Raw genomic sequence first — 19,423 nt, forward strand, 5'->3', positions numbered from 1 at the left:
ATTTATCTACTTGCACTTTGACGTGCTTTTGAACTGCTAGGTTGGCAGGAGCTGGGACCAAGCCAAGGGAGCTCACCCCGTCGCAGGGATTCGAACCGCCAACCTTCTGATCGGCAAGTCCTAGTCTCTGTGGTTTAACCCACAGTGCCACCCGCGTCCAAAATAATAATAATAATAATAAATAATAAATATGGTATGTCTGAGTAAATATGCTCAACCTTGCAAGAACAGAGAGTACAGCTAGAACTCAGCACTCAGTTGCAGCTGGCATTGCAGGGGTGCGTTGATGGTGGCAGGCCACCTGCCTTTGAGAAGGTTGTCCATTAATACGATTGATTTTCTTTGTTGATGAACCAATGGGGTTCCCCGGAACACAGTTTGAGAACAAGCCCCAGTATGCCTTGGGAGCAATTACGGTAATATCTGCACTATAAGGGCTACCAGGCACTCCTTGCTATCTGGGTGAAAAGCGGCATTCCTTGCTGTGGATTACATGAGCATCCCCTGGTCAGCTGAGAGCTCAGGAAATACAGGGAAACATTGCCTGGCTTCTATTCAGGAGAATAATTTTGTCTGATATATTTATAAAATGGTAAATGATTGAAGACAAATGGGAGTTGCCACAAAAACTCTTAATAAAAATATTTATTACATGCTGCTATATAAAGTTGAAATTACTGATTATGTATACATAGTATTTTTGTTTATGTACAAATTTGTGGCTTCTACCTGTTGTCACTAGCGATAACTACTAGGAGGAAACAAGATTTCTTTAGCCTGAACCTAATGGAGCTCATTATAGTCTCAGAGGAAATGAGAGTTTTATTTGACCTGTTTTATTTGAAAATACCTGACCCCTGACCTATAAACTGCTTAAAACTGGCGCTGGGAAACCTGCATCCAAAGCAGGTTTTCTATCCAAATTTGCTCATTTTCCTCTCAATATTTCCCACTGTTCCAATTCTATTATTGACACGATCTTTCAATCTGGCACCAATAATGTCATCTGCTCCCTAAATACAGGCGATTCCTTAACATTAGCAGCACTGGTTTTCTGATAGGGGGAGGGGAGTCACATTTTCATACACATGAAAAGCTTTCTTCAAACTATAGCACTTTTTGTTACAAGTAGGTAGCCGTGTTGGTCTGCCGTAGTCAAAACAAAATAAAAAAATTCCTTCCAGTAGCACCTTTGAGGCCAACTAAGTTTGTTATTGTCTCTTTTTGTGCTCAGGCAAAAATAACCCAGCAGATTTGAGTGATAAAGCAAGAGAAAACAGTGCAAATGTTTGAGAAAGCAGTGAATGAGTGGCTACTAAGGCAACTCAACAGAAGCTTATGCTTTGGAAATATTCTCCTCTTCGCTGATCGCTGGCTTGTAGATGACCCCTTTTTCTTCCCTTGTTTGTTTGATGCTGAAAAGCAGAACAACTGGGTTAGTCAAAGCTGAAATTGCAATTGAAGAATATCAGCAATTATTTTAAAGCCCTGTTATATTGTTCTCTGAATTGAAGTCATGAAAGGGCGGACTTTTCCTACACAGACAACGGTTAAAGTAGATGTTCTAATCTATTGATGCTATGAATAGTGGAGCAGGGGGTGGTTTGGACTCATGGACCGAATGGCTCCAGTGAGGGTGGGCAGAGTAAGGACACTGGGAGAAAGACAATTTGTGTGGTATAGTACCAGAGTAAGTCTGGAGTAAGACTACTGAAATTGGTTTCATCTGCTAATTGTACAGGACAATCTAGCTGCAGAGAACCATGACTCTAAACTAACATCCCATGGAATGACAGTAACCGTCTCACCTCTTCTTCCTTCGAATCAGCCAAAAGGCTACCACGAGAATGAAGACACTGCCAAGGCTACTGGCTAATACAACAAAGGGGACAAAACCTAAGGTGGGGCAAAGAAGGAGAGAGAAGCAGGCAGTTATGAGTAAAACATTGTAATTGAATAACTTGTCCCTAACCTGTTGTGATGCTATAATTGCCTTCACTCTAAGCAGCCTGTACTGAGGCCCTCAAAGGAGAATACAGAGTTAAGTACTTTTGTGCAGTGTTAAACTATGGATTTCACCCATACAATATATAGTGATAGCTGCCAACCTGGATGGCTCAAAAAAAGAAAAGAAAAAAGGATGAGACAAATTCATTGAGGATAAGGCTATTAGTCATGACGGTATGTTCCATCTCTACTGCCAAAGGCAGCCTCTCACCTCAGTTTCCCATTAGAAAAATAGGAAAAATAATGATCAGCCATTATTTGATAAATGCCATGGATAATAAAACTAAACGTGACTGCCCACAAAGCATTAAAGGATACAAAGGTTGTATTCTTTGTATTCAGGTACTGGGTTTGACAGCCAGTACCTTAGAAGAGGGCACTATTGACAAAGCAGGCAGTCAAGCAAATGCAATTAATTAACTGAGATTGAAACTTCACTTCCATGCAAGACAGAGAGAAGCAGTATTACAAAAGATATTACCGGTACATTTCTACTTGTGCTTCTCCCTAACTCCTAACTGATGCTTCATAGACACTATACATTTTAAGCACATCTCTCCACACACACACCCCAAAAAATCTTGGGAACTGTAGCTAACATCTCCCAGAGCTACAATTCCCAGCACACTTAGCAATCCACAGGTCCTAGAAGTGGGGAATGTGCTTTAAATATATTGTGTGTACGCAAACCTCACTTGCATATTACACTTTGCAATCTAAGCACAGGGTGACATCAGCAAGTGATTTTCCTGCAAATATGCAATGCACACTTCTCAACAGGTTTGTATACTTCAGTGTGCAAGTCATGCATGTGACCCAGTAAGTCACTTTTATATTGAGGATCAGGAATTAGAAATGGCAGACGTTACTCATGTCTGGACAACAGGATATTCCAATTTCTAAATTGTACAGAGGAAATTGAAACTTTAAGCCAGTTGATGAACATGTATGAAATTGTTTGTCAAGACTTAATAATACTTTGCAGGTACTCCATATGTGATCAATCCTGAGTGCTCTCGTACAGGCAATAACTATCAAGAGGACTGATTGGAAGAAAGATATTTTTGTGCTGAAGCATGATATGAGCACAGATTTGAATGGAAATAGGTACCCCCAGGGTCACCTGCTATGAATCCAAATGCTGAAAAATATAAATATGCCAAATCATTTCCTGTCATCAACAGAAAGGAGTTATATTGGAACAGGCAAATAACTAACTGCATGCAGAGCCCAGGCAGGAATGAGACAGTGCTGACAAATGCAACCTTCACAATGTCACATCAGTACAACAAACACAAATACTCATGCAGCAACCGCCAGTACTAGAGAAATGAAAGTCTAAACAGTGTGTTCAAATACTGCCAGCCAAACCACTACAAGCATATACTGTGTTGGCCTCTTTTGTTTCAGGGCAGTGGATTTAGACATACTGCTTGCTGGACTTTCATTTCTACCTGTCCAGATGGAGTCTGGATCCAGAGACTCAGAGTTTCCGTTATCTTCCATCTGTGAGGCTGAAAGTTAATTGCAGCAGGCATCTTCAGCATCTCCCAGACGTTAAAAATCAAAGAGAAGCCCAACAAGTGTAAAATGAACGTCTCTCAAAAGCTCTTGACTGGCTTGAGAGCCACCTGCAGTCTTTTGAGGGTTTCAGCACAAGGAAGCTCAGAAGAACCTTCAGCAGAGCCAAATTAGTACATACTTTAAAACAAATGCATTTACTGAATGCTAATCTAAAATACTTTTAGGTGGCGTACCTGTTCCAATGCCCACTGCTAAATGTGCGGATTCACAAAACATCCCTTCACCCCCACATTACATTCTAGAGAGGCAGCCCTGTGAACTGGTTGTGGCAAAACCAAGCCCCCCAAAATGTGTAGCAGCTTCAAGACATGCACTTGAAGCATTTAGAAAATGCTTTTCTTGGCCATGTACCACAATACTCTGCTTTTTAAACGTAATTTCTCTTGTGGAGAGAGAGATGCAACTTATTAATCTAGAAAGTGAAATAAAAAAATATGGTATGTATGCCTTTTTGCTTTCCTGTTGAATTGAATATATATTATGCAAATACAATATACTATTGTGGGATCTCAGATGAATCTAGAACCGTGCTCCTGGGATTCTACCTAGAAAAAACACAGCAAATGGTCAATTTGAAAGTGACAATCCCATATCTGTGTTTTTTAAGTAATTCTGAAATTCCAGCCCTCGAGTGCCAAGCATTTCACCCTTGGCCCATCCTTTGTTTTCTGTTCCTTTTCCGTCCACTGTTCTTAATTTAATAAATAGGGATAAAGACTTCTATGATCATTAAGATCTGCCATATTGTTATTAATTCAGAATAGATGTCTTAGAGATATAGACCATGCAGTGTTGGTGGGATTGCTGACACTTGTCTTTTCTTTAATGCTTCTTGAATATGCTTTAAAAATTGAGAATGGGGTATAGAATGCAGTGAGGAAGGCCAATTGTAAAGATTTAAGGATACTGTATAGCATAGATTACAGAGCCAGGCTGGGACCATGACAGCTGGGTTCACATCCCACAGCCAGGAAGTTCACTGCGTGGCCTCTGGAAAGGCATTCTTTCAGCCTGACCTACCAATAGCATAACGTTGTTTTACAAATCTATGATGCAACCTCACTTGGAATGCTGTGTTCAGGTCACTTCACCTGAAAAAAGGGGGGGGGGGCTCGTTTAATCTCACTGTAAACAAGTGGTACAGTGACAATAAAGTATTTCTATGTTGTACTGCTGGGAAAAGGTTCAGAAACGGGCAGTCAGGAGGTTCAAAGGGTTGGAGCAACTCCACTGTGAGGAAAGGTTACAACATTTGTGGCTAGAAAAAAATTGTTTAGAATTTAGAGAAAATGTGAGGAAAGGGGGACATGATAGAAGTGTATAAAATTATGCATGGTGTGGCTTCTCTAATACTGCAGAGACATCCAACAGAGCTGAATGTTGGAAGATTCTTGACAAAAGTACTTCCTCACGCAGGACATAATTAAATTAACCCCTTTTGAGGTAGCAAAAAGGGTTTGTGTTAGGCTTCTAAAGTGCTACAGGGCTTTGAGTGTGACGGCGCTGCAACAGACTCAGGACTGAGTGTGTGTGTGTGTGTGTGTGTGTGTGTGTGGTCCAGCTGAGTTGAGTTGATAGGAGGCAGGCACTGTACCTAAGCTGTAGGCGCATTGCCCATGTTAATTCCCTTCTGGCATATATGTATGTGTGCCATCATAGTGTATGTATATATATGCAAAAGTAACCTTGAGCATATAGACTGGCACCTCCCCCCAGCAGAGTTATTGTCCCTCCAACTGATGTATGACAGACAGGAATTCAGCAGGTCAGAACCAGCATTTATGAGTGTTATTCCTTGGAAGGCTGTTGGTTTTAAATTCCCACTTTTAACTGTTTGAAAGGGTTGCAGATCCCTTTGTGTGCTCTCACTGACTTGAATGGGACAAGATGTGTATACGATTTCAGACTTGAGCATGCTTGGATTTGAACTTGCTGGAACTTACAGTTTGAACCATGCACAGTTTGAAGTTCAAACTTTGACCCATGTGTCTTTGTTTCAAAGTAAGTCCCACTGGGGCAGCTCTGCTAGCCCTGCCCCTTCCCCTGTATTTCATCAACAGTGTCCATGTATAATAGCATGGTCCTATTCAGCTGAGAAATGATGGAGGGTATGAGCTTGTCAACATCCTTTTTGACACATAGTACTTGGAATTTAGATTTTACTAGTAGCATGGCCTACTAAGATGCTAAGAATGCTAATTTTCTAAGTTCAGTTTTATTTTTGCTCCTTTGAATGAAGGATTCTGTACAAGGCAGAGCTTAGAGCAGTCTTTATTACAAATCTGTTATGTGACCAATTGAAAAATACAATATATAATAAAATTAGACAATCTATTTGCCACCTCAACACTCATTATTTCAAGAACCACTCACTGCTTCTTTCTTTAGGGAGAGAATAAAAACCTTTTTACAGAAAAATTAGCCATCTTTTGCCTTTCCTTTTCAAACAAATTTAAATTGGTGTTAATTTCTAAGGCAGAACACTGAGCATGTCAGATCATTTGGGACCTTTTCACACATTATGTCACAACAAACTTAGGACTGTAAATGTGTGTACATATATGATGGGGAACTCCAGCCAATTCTGATGCTCTGTACCTGTATAATATGCATGTATATGTACAGGTGTACATGCTTGACTGGGCTTCCACAATTGAGTTCCACAGAACAGAGGCAAGCTCAGCTTTCCCAGTTTAGTGGATTCTTAGGTCTGTATACACAGATCAGAGCACATCTCTGAGTGTTTTGTGGGCTTGGGAATGGGCTCTGCATCAGCCAAGAATCTAAGAACAGCACACTCCTTTTCTGATGCAAACATGTCCGACATTGACGAGTACACACAGGGCCATCGTCCTCACCATGAAGGGGAGGCTATTACAGAAGTCCACCCAGAGGAAACAGCTGTTGGTAAACATTTATGATAGAAGCAGAGAACTTGGTTTGGACTTGCTTCTTTTGAGCTGGAAGACTGGCACTACCGGGCCCTTGGCATCTTGCCATAATTTTGACACCCTAGATTTTGACTATGTCCCCACCAAAGTTGCCACATTATGCATTCTGCATCCCAGATATGAACTTTCAAAGAAATTAACAATTTTGAGCAAAGCACTTAAAAAACTTCCACAACATTTTATGGATACCATAGTGCTTGGTTGGTCTAGTTAAGTGCAAATGATAAATGAAATGTAGCTTTCATGATATGCAAGTTTGAAGGCCCATGAAATATCCTGGGTTGCGAAAGGAAATCTCCCCATATCTCTTTCTTCCTTCTTTCCTGTCTTTGGGAGGGTCAGCTGTATAAAGTACAGCTTAGTTTATATGTTACATGCCCTAGTTGAATAGCAGATGGGCAGACAAAGAGGTCCAGCCTGCCCAGCACAGCACAGGCTTAAAGACAGGGGTGGCATAAGGCAATAAGGCACGTGTTCCTGAAAGTGCTCTCTGGTGCACCTTGCGCATGAAGTCTTCTGCCAGCTGCTTGGTTCATGCTCCATGTAAAAGCTGTATTGGAGCATTTAACTGCTGTTTACCCTGTCAGTGCTATATAAATAATAAATAAAGTTTGGGGTTTTCCCATATGATTTTAGAGTACTACGATTTCAGACCTCTTCAGAAATCTAGTGGAGAATCCCTCCTGAGTTGTTTATACAGTTGCAGGAAACTACAGCTGCAATTCTATGCAGAATTAACAGAATAAGCTCCTTTTGAAACAGTGGCTTATTTGAAAGTAAACATGCATAAGACTGCATTATGTATACTTTCTTTGCTGTAAAGCAACAAAGTTTGCAGTTCAGTTTGCAGAAAAGAAGCCCTGTGACAGTAATAAAAAACATTACTGATCCACAGTAAAATACAAGGCTCCCCCCTTTTTTCTTTTTGACAGAGGTCATTGTTGCATTGATTTGCCAATAATTTAGAACCATATAATAATCTTCAGCCAATTATTTTTGCCTCACATTTCACTTCAGTCAGATGGCTAATTTTTCCACTCATGACGGTGGGTTTTTTAAATCAATCCAGCGTTATGAGTCTTTTTATTACGTGTCAAACTCATTCTCCTGTATGGCTTCATCGGATCCTTTGAAACTCCCCAGAAAGTGTCTTCCTGCAATGCAAAGTTGTGGTTCCTTTTAGATGCAGATCATCAGACAGCAAAATACCCTTGTCCGCTGTTATATCGTGCAGAGCCAGAGGAGGGCTCACAGGGGCCCAGATACTCAGGTTCCCAAAGAAAGCTGTCCACACCGCCAGGTTTACTTAAAGGAAAAGCAAACTCACAGCCCCTGCTTCCAGCACTCTGTGGGACAAACTCCACAACAAGGAGATGGCTTGTCCGCACCCAAGCAGTGGCACAAATGCTTTTTATACAGCAGAGCAGCCCACAGGTGGTCATGATCTCCACCACACCCAAGGTTATCTTGAGGATTCAGCTGGTGCCAGCAAAGCTCCTGGACCACCTCACCTTTGGTTCAACACACCCACTTGCTGGCGCTTGTTGCAACTTTAGCCTTTTAGGAAATACAGTCGGGCTGCCCCAACAGAAGGCAAGATAAACAAACAAAACTGTATTTAATGACACCCCATTTCATATCATGTTAAAGGGGAATGCTGCACACCCAATGAACTGTTCTTGGCTTGGAAGTGTCTCTGGTGCAATTCATAAAACTCTAAACTCTGCATAAATTTGAAATTTGAATCTTCTGTTGCTTACCTTGCCGGAAGGACACAGAAACCAGCCTTTCATCAAACTCCTGGACTCTCCTATAGTTGTTCACCATTTCAAGAGGGGCAGGGTCACTAGGCTGTGTGCAGTACAGAGTGCTTTCCAGGGCCAGCAGCTATGAGCAAAGCACAACAGTTTTAAGGATACCAGAGTGGCAGGAATGGAAAAGCATGCTTTCCTTCCACCACCAGTCCTTATTACAGTTGAGACATTTCTCCCAGTATCTAGTTTTAATGTTTCTGTAGCTGGGATGTATTGACTCTACAGTACTAGTCAAAATTCAAGCGACTGAATTCTCCAATCTGTTAAGGTCACTTGGAATTCTGATTCTGTCTTCTGTACCCCTCCTAGTTGAGTGTAATCTGCAAATTGGATGAGCATCCCTCAAGTCCCTCATCCAAGTTGTTTATAAAGATGTTGAACAACAATGGGCTCAGGGCAGAACCCTGCAGCACCCCACTTGTCACTTTTTCCCAGGATGATGAGAAGAAGAAGAAGAGTTTGGATCTGATATCCCGCTTTATCACTACCCTAAGGAGTCTCAAAGCGGCTAACATTCTCCTTTCCCTTCCTCCCCCACAACAAACACTCTGTGAGGTGAGTAAGGCTGAGAGACTTCAAAGAAGTGTGACTGGCCCAAGGTCACCCAGCAGCTGCATGTGGAGGAGCGGAGACGCGAACCCGGTTCACCAGATTATGAGACTACCACTCTTAACCACTGCACCATGAGTACTCTTTGGGTTCAGTCCACCAACCAGCTACAAATCCACCCAACAGTTAACTCATTCAACCCACATTTACCAGCTTCCTTGCAAGAATATCATGGGGTACTTTGTCAAAAACCTTACTGAAATCAAGATACTCTATGTCCACAGCATTTCCCTGATTCATCAAGTTTGTAATTCCATCAGAAAAGAAATGACTTATTTTTGAGAAACCTATCCTGGGTCTTAGTAATCACAGCATCCTTTTCTAGATGCTCACAGACGAACTGTTTGAATTATCTGTTCTAGGAGCTTCTCTAGTATTGATGCCAAGTTCACCAGTCAGTAGTTTCCTGGGTCTACTTTCCCCCCTTTTGAAGATGGGGACAACATTTGCCCACCTCCAGTCTACAGGGACCTCACCTGTTCTCTTAACGTGCAAACTGTGTAACATATGGAAAATGTGGAAATGGTGGTATGATTTCCAGATGGAAAGTAGGCACTGTGGAAAGCTGGAAACCTCAGGAAGGGAGAGTGCCCTTGTGCTCAGATCCTGCTCGAGGGTTTTCCACAGGCCACAATGAGAACAGGATGCTGAACTAGATGGCCCATTGGCCTGATCCAGCAGGCTCTTCTTATCTTCTGTAAAGCAGCTGCCACAGCAGACTTGACTAAGCCAGAGGCACATGCCCCCCCCCCCACTTTGAAGAGATACCCCCACAATTAAGGAGAATTAGCTCTCTTAGTATGTTTGATTAGGGCTGTTTCAAACAGCCACATATGGGGCTTGTATTCAGGCTTGTTTTTAAAAAATGTCAACCCAGATCAACTGTGGGTGTTCCAATGTGGTTGAGAGCCAGCAGAAGAGCATGCCTTCCCAGTGCCCGGGGGCGGGGCGGGGGCAGAGCTTGGAGGGCACCATGAGGAGGAGGCAGCAGGGGAGGTGTGCACCCTTCCAGTCAGCCAGGTGGGGGCTGCACTTACCAACTCAGTGAGGGAGAGGGGCGGCAAAGCTGCCGCTGCCTCTCCTCTCTGCTGCTTCCGCCCCAGGTCAGGCCTGCTTGGAGCTGTGCCCTTCCCCTCCCTCTCAGCTAGCCGAGGGGCACCTTGTTGTACCCCCTAAAAATGTGCCTGGGGCCACGGCCTCCCCCATGCTGCGCCACTGCTGAGTGCATTGCCTGGGTTGCAATTTAGTACATTACTGTTTATCCTTCAGGTGGTTTGGTTTGGTTTTGCAGAGGATACTAGGCCTTTGATGGAATGTGTGGACAACCATTTCACTACATTCAGCACACATTCTGGTCTTGCCCAAGTTTCTTAAATGTGCCCCAAGATCTCTTGGGTTGCAACTCTCATATTGTCCACTGATTGCTTGCACAGCCCTGGACACACTGATGACAGAACAATTTCATTTCATTTTTCACATTGGGTCAAATGAATTAGCCCTGTCTGTGTTTTCCATGTCTCAAACACTAGGGCAGATGTTCAGTCTTAATCTTCAGTTTGAATCCAACACAGTAAAGCTAAGACGGTAGATAGGAGTCTAGCCTGTGCACAGCATCCATAAAGGTGTAAGTAGGTGGGAAACAAAGAAGAAGAAGAAGGAGAAGAATAAGAATAAGAATAGTAGTTTGGATTTGATATCCCGCTTTATCACTGCCTGAAGGAGTCTCAAAGCGGCTAACAATCTCCTTTCCCTTCCTCCCCCACAACAAACACTCTGTGAGGTGAGTGGGGCTGAGAGCCTTCAGAGAAGTGTGACTGGCCCAAGGTCACCCAGCAGTTGCATGTGGAGGAGCGGGGAATCCGGTTCACCAGATTATGAGTCCACCACTGTTAAACACTACACCACACTGGCTCTCTCAGAAGGCAGGTATACACTTCATGCACAATTACTGGCAAGATTGCCAACTTTAATTGAGAACATATGTTTTATAGACCCTTGCCTGTTCCTCTGAAATTTGTACTGGCTTTCGAAAAACTGTCCAAAGAACACTTGGGTAGCAAGGAGGTGTGGTCAGGGATCCTTCATAGCGGTAATATTCATCCAGTCTGTCTGGGAGCAAATCTTGGACATTGAAACCTGGGATGAAGGCTTCCTGATCTGAAAAAGATCACCCTTTTTTAAATAACTATATTCTTGCCAGCCCAACTCTCAGCATATTTTTGGATGCAGCATTTCCTTAATTCTTTATTTTGCCCTCTTTCCCATTATTCCAGATAAGGAGGTTTCATTTGTGCATGCAACAGAACGAGCACTTTCACCAGTCAGTCCCCCTGATGCTCTGCATCTAGCTAGAGAAGCAAAGTCTTCTGCTCTAAAGGTCACAGCTCTGACAGCCAATCAGTGTGGCTGGCTGCTGCAAAACACACACTTTGCTGAGCAACAAAAGTAATCCAGTATTGTCATCATGACACATGCTCAACCGCAGGTTAGCTAACTTGTCTAGGTCAGGGGTGGGGAGATGACAGTGAGGCAGACAACAGGGTGGGTGCACGACAATGGTATTGATGGATAAAACAAGCAGAATGTATTTTGTTCGGCTGCTTTTTTAATTTTTTGTTTATGCTGCTTTGGGTTATCACTTGCTTATAAACAATTTAGTACCACATATATCAAACCAACCTCACACTGATCTCTAGTGAATTAAGGATGCAAAATTCCAGTTGAAATCCTCTTTCCTACCTTTGTATTTCACATTCTGAAAATGACTGAAGATCTTTTCAAATGATGGATTGAACGCGCCTGTCTGTAACAAAAAAGAAGATTTATTTTCTAAGCCATTATAATTCTGCATAGTTTTAGGTTCAGCAAGTACTTGCAGATCTTTATTAGGCACCATTAATGGTAATGGAAGAGGAGAGCCCAGCAAGGGGCAAAATCCACCAGGAAGGTCTCCTGCGCAAGAACACAGTAGCACAGCTCCCATCCACTTCAATGGAACTTGCACAGGAGAGCTTTGGGTGGATTGTTTCCCCATGTTTACTCAGTAGGGAAGACCATGTGGATGTTTTGGGCACCTGAATGTTTTGGTCTGATCTTGTTGTTTCAGTTTACGCCATCATTTGTTGGCGATATAAGCCTAGCCACAGATTTAGTGGGCTGAGGTCATTTCTTTTCAGGGCACAAATACATTTGTGTTTCAATAACCCCAGAGCTGCTCTCATTAGAATAATGGCATCTGGTGGTGAGTGATTTCTTCAACCACATTCTAAAATACTTAATAGCCATGATTATAGTTCACTAAACCATTAGCAAAATAGCACTGGAAAAGCAACCCCAAACATATTTGGTGACCAAAGCATACTTTGGGGAGGGAGATAATGTTGTTTGCATTGTAAGATGTATGAAACAGCTTTTAACAGGGCAGCAATCCTTCATCCACAGGGGCAGGCAATCAAAAGAGCCTTGTCTCCTCCTTTTCCCTGTGTCTGGAGCAGGGGTGGGGAACATGTGGCCCTCCAGATGTTGATGGGCTACAACTTCTGCTATCGCTGAGCATTGGCAAGTGTGGCAGGGGCTGATGGGAGTTGGAGTCCAACAACAACTGGAGGGCCAAAGCTTCTCCAGCTCTGGGACAAGCTTGAAACCTGGATAGAATCATCAACTGCCAAGAGCCAGATAAGACCTGAATTATATTAAACCTCTGGGTAGACTTTAGTTTTGGACACTTTTGAGGGAAAGAGCTGCTTACCTCAATCAGGATTGCCAAGACTGCCAGTCCATCTGATTTGTCCATTGCTGAGTTCACGTCCAGATATTTGTCAGAGTTGTAATGTACGATGTGGAGCTACAGAGGGGGAATAAAATGGCAAACACCAACTGAAGGCTTAACCATTGGTGGAGGAAGGCAGGTGTGGGGGGTGCGGTGTGCACTGGGTGTCAGCCGTGAGGGTGGGTGACATCACTGCACCACCCCCACCCCATACTTGCGAGCAGCAGGCAGCTAGGGACGCTCACCGCATGGGCAGCTAGCCCCGCCCCCGCGCCACTCCGGATGCCGGGGCAGGTAGCTCTGCCCCTGGGCTTAACAAATTTACAAAGCTTGCAAAAGATAACCTGATTTACTGGATGCCTTACTGCAGTATAAGTTGCCTGATTAGGAAAACTGACTGTATATATGTCTGAATGGACCAGCATGCTGGATTTTACACACCCCAAGCCTGGCCTAGTTATAATAGAACAGAGGTGCAGAATTTGGGGCCTGGGGCCTTGACTTGGCCCACCAGGCTTCCCCATTTGGCAGGTAGACATGAGGCTTCAAAAGAACAACGAGCAACAGATTATTCCTTTGCAGAGACCAGATGTGCTCCCCTCCCCTTCAGCTGATGTGTGGTAGGAATGTGCCTTACCCAAGGAGGGGAAAGTGATTTCTATTCAATGCAAACCACTTTCCCCTCCCAGAGTCGCTCTTTGAACCTCCAAAAACTGATTTCCAGAGGTTTACGGAGCAGTCTGGAGCTGCTTGCAAAGGACTTTAGCACAGCATCTCGTGACATCACTGTGATGTCTGTTGATTGACATGTGGACAGCCTTGCCCGCTTGTCAAATCTGGCCCGCTGGCGGAGGAGAGAGTAAGATCTGGCCCACCAGTCAGAAAAGGTCCCCTATCTCTGTAACAGACCATCAGAATTACAGCATTAACTACAGAAGTGGCAGAATGGAAGACGGGGGAAATCTGTCTGATGGGTACAGTCCACCAAGAATATGGTATTTTAATGAGGTGGCTTATGTGGGACAGCTTCTGGGCAGCTTGGATGCCCCCTGTTAACAGCAAGGAATACGGGATGGAGAAGAGTGCCAACATCACACCATTAGGGTTTTCTGCCTCAGGAACCAAGATGTATTGCTGCAGCCTTGCACTCTCAGTCCCTTGTAATTGACCTTGAATTATACTTCATGGCAGGCATCCATGTCTTCTGCTAGACTTATAATTAGTGCAAGACATGAAACAGTTTTGTGGTTGTGAACTGAAGGAACTGAACATAATGGCAATTCCTTGTGGCGTCCACAGAACAGTGTCATAGCTATTGGGGGGGGGGGGGGCTAGCTAGATCTTGTCCCAGGTGAAGCCTCCAGAGGGGCGCCATTGAGGTTTCCAGCTTCTCTCTCTGTGTGTATGCATGCATGTGCACAAATGAATGGGTGTGCGTGCCAAACTGAGTCTTTGACCCAGGTGAAATACAGTGGTGCCTCGCAAGACGAAAAGAATCCGTTCCGCGATTCTCTTCGTCTAGCAGTTTTTTCGTCTTGCGAAGCAACCCCATTAGCGGCTAAGCGGATTAGCGCTATTAGCGATTTAGCGCTATTAGCGGCTTAGCGGGCTTAGCGGCTAAGCTGCTAAAAGGCTATTAATGGCTTAGCGGCTTTGAAAAAGGGGGGGGGAAGCAAAAAAAATAATGGCGAGACTCGCAAGACGTTTTCGTCTTGCGAAGCAAGCCCATAGGGAAATTCGTCTTGCGAAGCGCCTCCGTGACGGAAAACCCTTTCGTCTTGCGGGTTTTTCGTCTTGCGAGGCATTCGTCTTGCGGGGCACCACTGTAAAGCCTAGTTTGACCCTTGCATGGAATGGATTGTGGTGCTGTGTTCAGATTGGTCCTCCCAGGCAGTTCTGTAGAATAAATATCTAAACTAGGATTGCGAAACTTATTAGCATATTTGGATCAATCAGCAGTTCTTAAGAGCACCCTCATCGCAGAGTGGCCAATGTGGTGCTTGCCAGATATTGGTGATTCCTGATCTTTGGTCATGCTGGCTGGGACGGATGGGAGCAGTAGTAAAAAAATAATAGTTACAATTGGCATAGATTTCTCCCTGCTAACAGATATGATAGTTCACCATGTATTGAATCTTTAAGGGGAAAAAGATTTTTCTGGTATCATTTGGAACTTGTTTGTGTTATGATTTGGTGCTACAAGATTTGTAAATGTGTTGCTTTGAGGTGGTGCTTGTAGAGAGTTGTTTGTCCTGAGGAAAACTATATCAGGGAATGAAATAGAATGCAAGAGCTAATAAACTTTTTTATTATTAAAGTTGTGAAACTCAAAATACATTTTTCTGTACTTAGTAAGTTAGATTAAAATATGTATATTAAAAATATTAGCTGCTTTTCCATGTGAGAAAGGGTCCTAAAAGTGGCGTACAAAACTTGTGATGAACAAATCCAGCTGTGCTGTGCAGAAGAGGGGAGCAACTAGCAGTCTGCTTCTGCCAGCCTCATAAGGAAAAGGAAAAATAAGGCAGGAAATTTAGTGTATTTTAATCTTGCCTTTCAATTTTAATTGTTGTTGGATCTTAATTGTAAATTGTCTTGGGTGCCCTTTGTAGGGCCAAAACGTGGCATAAAATGTTTTCATAAATTAATAAATAGATATCTGAAAGGAGCAATAAATTGAATGCCTAAAAATCTTACTTCAGCAGCAAAATGCCTCCCACCAATTGTGTGTTCAGATCCTTCCTGCTTGTTCCGGTTTCCCCAGTGTAAATGGAGCTGAGCGGCAGAATAGTGGGAAGGGAGGCTCCGAATGCGCATGCTTTGAGAAAGACTCATTCTTACTAGGGGAGGAGAAGATGGGAGAGGGAGACAACACAACATGAGAGTATTAAATGCAGGGGTAAAACTCAGTGCAGGTCCATGACACATATTTACATAAAATTGCATATGCTAATTTATATGTACAGAGGCAAATGAATTCTGCCAGTTCTGATCTTAGATGTAGCTTCCCAAGTTAGGATGCAGCTCAGATTGCTCTCACCTTTTCGGGCAAGATCTTAAAAACTGAGAGCTACATTAGGGCTCCTAGTACTAATACTGGCTAATATCACAGTCCTCAAAGGATTAATGTTGGGATGTTAAAGGTAAAGGTAAAGGTACCCCTGCCCGTACGGGCCAGTCTTGCCAGACTCTGGGGTTGTGCGCCCATCTCACTCAAGAGGCCGGGGGCCAGCGCTGTCCGGAGACACTTCCGGGTCACGTGGCCAGCGTGACAAGCTGCATCTGGTGAGCCAGCGCAGCACACAGAACGCCGTTTACCTTCCCGCTAGAAAGCGGTCCCTATTTATCTACTTGCACCCGGGGGTGCTTTCATACTGCTAGGTTGGCAGGCGCTGGGACTGAATGATGGGAGCGCACCCCACCGCGGGGATTCGAACCGCCAACCATGCGATCGGCAAGTCCTAGGCGCTGAGGTTTTACCCACAGCGCCACCCGCGTCCCTGTTGGGATGTTAGTGCATTTTTAAAGGGTTATATTTCACACTGGTGCAGAGGCAACAAGAAACTTTGCAGCCATTGAAGGAAGAGAATTATTTTGTCATCAAACCTGCTGCAAAAGGGAATAATTCACAATACTGTAAAGACATTAAGGAAGTTCAGATAAAACTTACTATGTGCATATGGATGGAGATTACTAAGGAAGGAAATTCTGAATATCATGTGCATTTTTGTTGGGATGAAGAAACTAAAGGGATGACAAACTAGCAACATTTCGAAGCATCCTGTGCCTCTGCTAGTTGTATTTTTCCATTTTCTGGCTGCTGCCAATATCCAGAATATGAAACAAAATACTAAATGCAGCTCATCCCTCTAAACTTGGACGAAGAACATTGTACCTTGGTTGCCAAGCCCAATTTAACATGCTAGGTGGTTATTATTCACTGTGCTTTGGTGAGAGTTGTACACCTTGTGGTTTTAGAGCTATTTCGTCTGTTAGTAGCACTGTATTAAGACCGTCATAATCGTCACCAATAGCAAGTCATTTAACTTGTAACTGCGGTTCTTTGAGTGGCCACCTGTGTAGACACACATATGGCCACAGAACCAATATGTGTGACAACACCTCCACACAGGAGGAAAAACTAGATCCAAAGTTATGTGCCAAAATAAATAGGCAGTGTGGTGAAGACTGTAAACCCAACCAAATCCTATCTATGCTGATCCCTGAATGTCTACAAAATAGGAATAAGGCTGGCCTATATTATCTTTTTTTAAAAAAGAGAGATAATAAATTATTATAAATTATTATTATTGAGAAAATATATATTGAGAACAATCAGAACACTCTAAAGTCCTGTACCAGTGCTAAATAGTATTCTTTGTCATTATGTAATGATAGTAATAGTTCAATTTTCTCTGTCCATGTTAGCCTCCCTTACCTGAATGTCCATTATTGGTCAAAATAAACTCCTCAGTGGGGGAGACATTGTAGCCTTCCAGTTCTATGGGCAGAAGAGTTGAATCATACTGGAGGACGTCATTGTGAAAATCAATTGGAGACTGGAATACTCCTCCACAAAAGGGGAACATCTTGGGCCACACTCGCTCCCCATCAGAAGAACCTCAGGGAGACAATAAAGGAATCCAGATTTGAAACACAGGAAGATGCATGGCACAGGGTCAGACCATTGGCCTGTCTCGCCCAGTAGCCTTCAGCCTCTTCAGATATTCGAGAAATACCTTGAACTCAAACATCCATTTAGGGACCCATTTGGAAAACTACTGTGAGCAAGTGAAAAGGCTAGCAGGATTATTGTAAATTCAACAGTATAATTTAGATTAAGATATAATGGGAAGGGGAAAACTAGATGGAAGAAATAGAATATGCAGCTAATTCTGAAAGTACAATGAACCATCGGAGGAGGAGAAGGGAAGTCATTGGATGTATTGTTTTATATTTAATTGTGGAAAATGTGTACCTGAAAATTTGTTTGTTTGTTTTTTAAAGAACCTTGGACATGTGAATAGGCAGGTATATTGTCAGGGAACTGCCATCGGAAGGACAGGAGGTGGAAGGGCTCCCTGAGGTTGAGACAGACTTAGCAGCTGAAGAGGGAACCAGCAGGGGGAGAGGAGGGGCTCCAGGGGAAAGTGAGTCGGAGGGATGGCTCAGAGACACTTCCAGCGAAAACAGTGGGGAGGTTTCAGGACCTCCTATAGGGACACCCACTCCTTGCCGGAAACTGTCGTGCCGAGAGTCCAGAAGACGTGTTTCCGTTAAGGAGCTTTTATGCTGGAAGAGATTCCGTAAGCGCCCACTGTCGGATTCTGCTAGCGACTGACGCAGCCATGCTCAAGGGGCTCCGTTACCGGCAGAGGTTTGCGGACTTAGCCAAACTCTGAGGGACTTGCATTTTACGCACAAGCAGCTCATCATCCCATCACAGCAATCCGACAGTCACTGAAAGCAGCTTGTGCAGGGAGAGGCATCATGAGCAACCCAGCCGAAACCGGAGAAGCAGGAGGAGCTGGAGCGGGTCCAAGCCTGGAAGAAAGGTACAGGGCGTTGGAAGTCCAGCTAGCGCTGCAGACGGCGAGGCTCGAGGAGAGGAGGGCTCAGGATGCAGGAAAGGGAAAAACGACCCCGCTCGCAAGAAAGGTGCCAGGACTGGTGCAGAAGTTTGGGGGGGAATCCCAGGAACTATCAAGCCTTTAGGACAGAGATGCAATATGCTCTCAATCTGCAGTTTGATGACTTTCCCGACGAGGAATCGCGAGTGGCTTTTGTGATTGGCCATCTCGAAGCGGGGGCGAAAGACTGGGTTAGGCCCCTGATGGCAGTGAATAATGACATCCTAAAGGACACGAGGAAGTTTTTTCGCGCCATGGACCTGATGTTTTCCAGCGACATTGAGCAGGGAGTGGTGCGCAGACAGTTAATGGCTTGTAAACAGGGGAGCCGATCTGTCCGTGAGTACTGGACTGAGTTTACCATGTTGATCCATAAATTGGGGTGGGATCTATCGGCGGAACCCATACAAATGCTTTTCGAAGAAGGGCTTTCCTCGGCGGTGAAAGATGAACTTTCCCGTGCGCCTAGGGCGGAGTCTATGGACCAGCTGACCAAATCCGCGCTGACCATAGGAGCACGCCAGGAGGCGAGAGCGTTGGAGAAGCGGGAAGGGAGAGGGGAACGTTGGAGGGATTTCCGCATTCCAGAGATTCCAGAGCCACCCTTCCCGCCAGCAGAGCCGATGGAAATCGGAACAGCGCGCGCGCGCGCAGTTTCAAATCCCAGTGAAGGGCGGAAGAAGGAGGGGAAGAGCGCCAAGAAATGTTATCTCTGCCAACAGCCAGGTCACTTTGCCAGAGTCTGCCCACAAAGAAAGGAATGGCAAGGGATGGCGGGAGCTGTTGGGGGAAAAGAGGAGGAAGTCAAGGAGCAAGTAAAAGCCAACGCCTGGCTGCCACCGTCGGGGCACAGCAGCCAGGCCAAAGAGCAGTGAAAGTGCCCATGCCGGAACCTCCAAGACCAGCCTTAGTGATAGAGGTGTTACTAGAGCTGCCAAACGGACACCCGCTAAAGATAAAGGCGCTATTGGACTCAGGCAGCTCCTGTAATTTCATGAGTAAGGAGTTTGCAGCTGAGCACCAGATACAGACTATCCCTTTAAGTAACCCCTTGCAGGT

At 44.2% G+C, this 19,423-nt stretch overlaps 1 protein-coding gene across 6 annotated transcripts in view; it reads right to left on the minus strand.

Moving 5' to 3' along the window:
• Positions 1-627: 627 nt before the first annotated feature.
• CA12 (carbonic anhydrase 12) overlaps positions 628-19,423 on the minus strand; it is a 35,592-nt gene continuing 16,796 nt past the window's right edge. For 5 of the 6 annotated variants that reach the window (XM_028706418.2, XM_028706417.2, XM_028706416.2 and 2 more), the window contains 8 exons: positions 17,173-17,355; positions 15,432-15,574; positions 12,714-12,809; positions 11,705-11,768; positions 10,965-11,122; positions 8,303-8,429; positions 1,809-1,896; positions 628-1,415 (listed from right to left, as the gene is read on the minus strand). In XM_028706418.2, the coding sequence (XP_028562251.2) occupies positions 1,337-1,415; positions 1,809-1,896; positions 8,303-8,429; positions 10,965-11,122; positions 11,705-11,768; positions 12,714-12,809; positions 15,432-15,574; positions 17,173-17,323 (906 nt within the window). In that variant the 5' untranslated portion in view covers positions 17,324-17,355 and the 3' untranslated portion in view covers positions 628-1,336. Of the gene's footprint in view, positions 1,416-1,808; positions 1,897-4,685; positions 7,697-8,302; positions 8,430-10,964; positions 11,123-11,704; positions 11,769-12,713; positions 12,810-15,431; positions 15,575-17,172; positions 17,356-19,423 lie in introns of those variants that run through there. The other variant, XM_077918646.1, reaches the window with a different exon arrangement.

The sequence above is a fragment of the Podarcis muralis genome, chromosome 14 (assembly GCF_964188315.1).
Source record: "Podarcis muralis chromosome 14, rPodMur119.hap1.1, whole genome shotgun sequence".
Classification (NCBI taxonomy): domain Eukaryota; kingdom Metazoa; phylum Chordata; class Lepidosauria; order Squamata; family Lacertidae; genus Podarcis; species Podarcis muralis.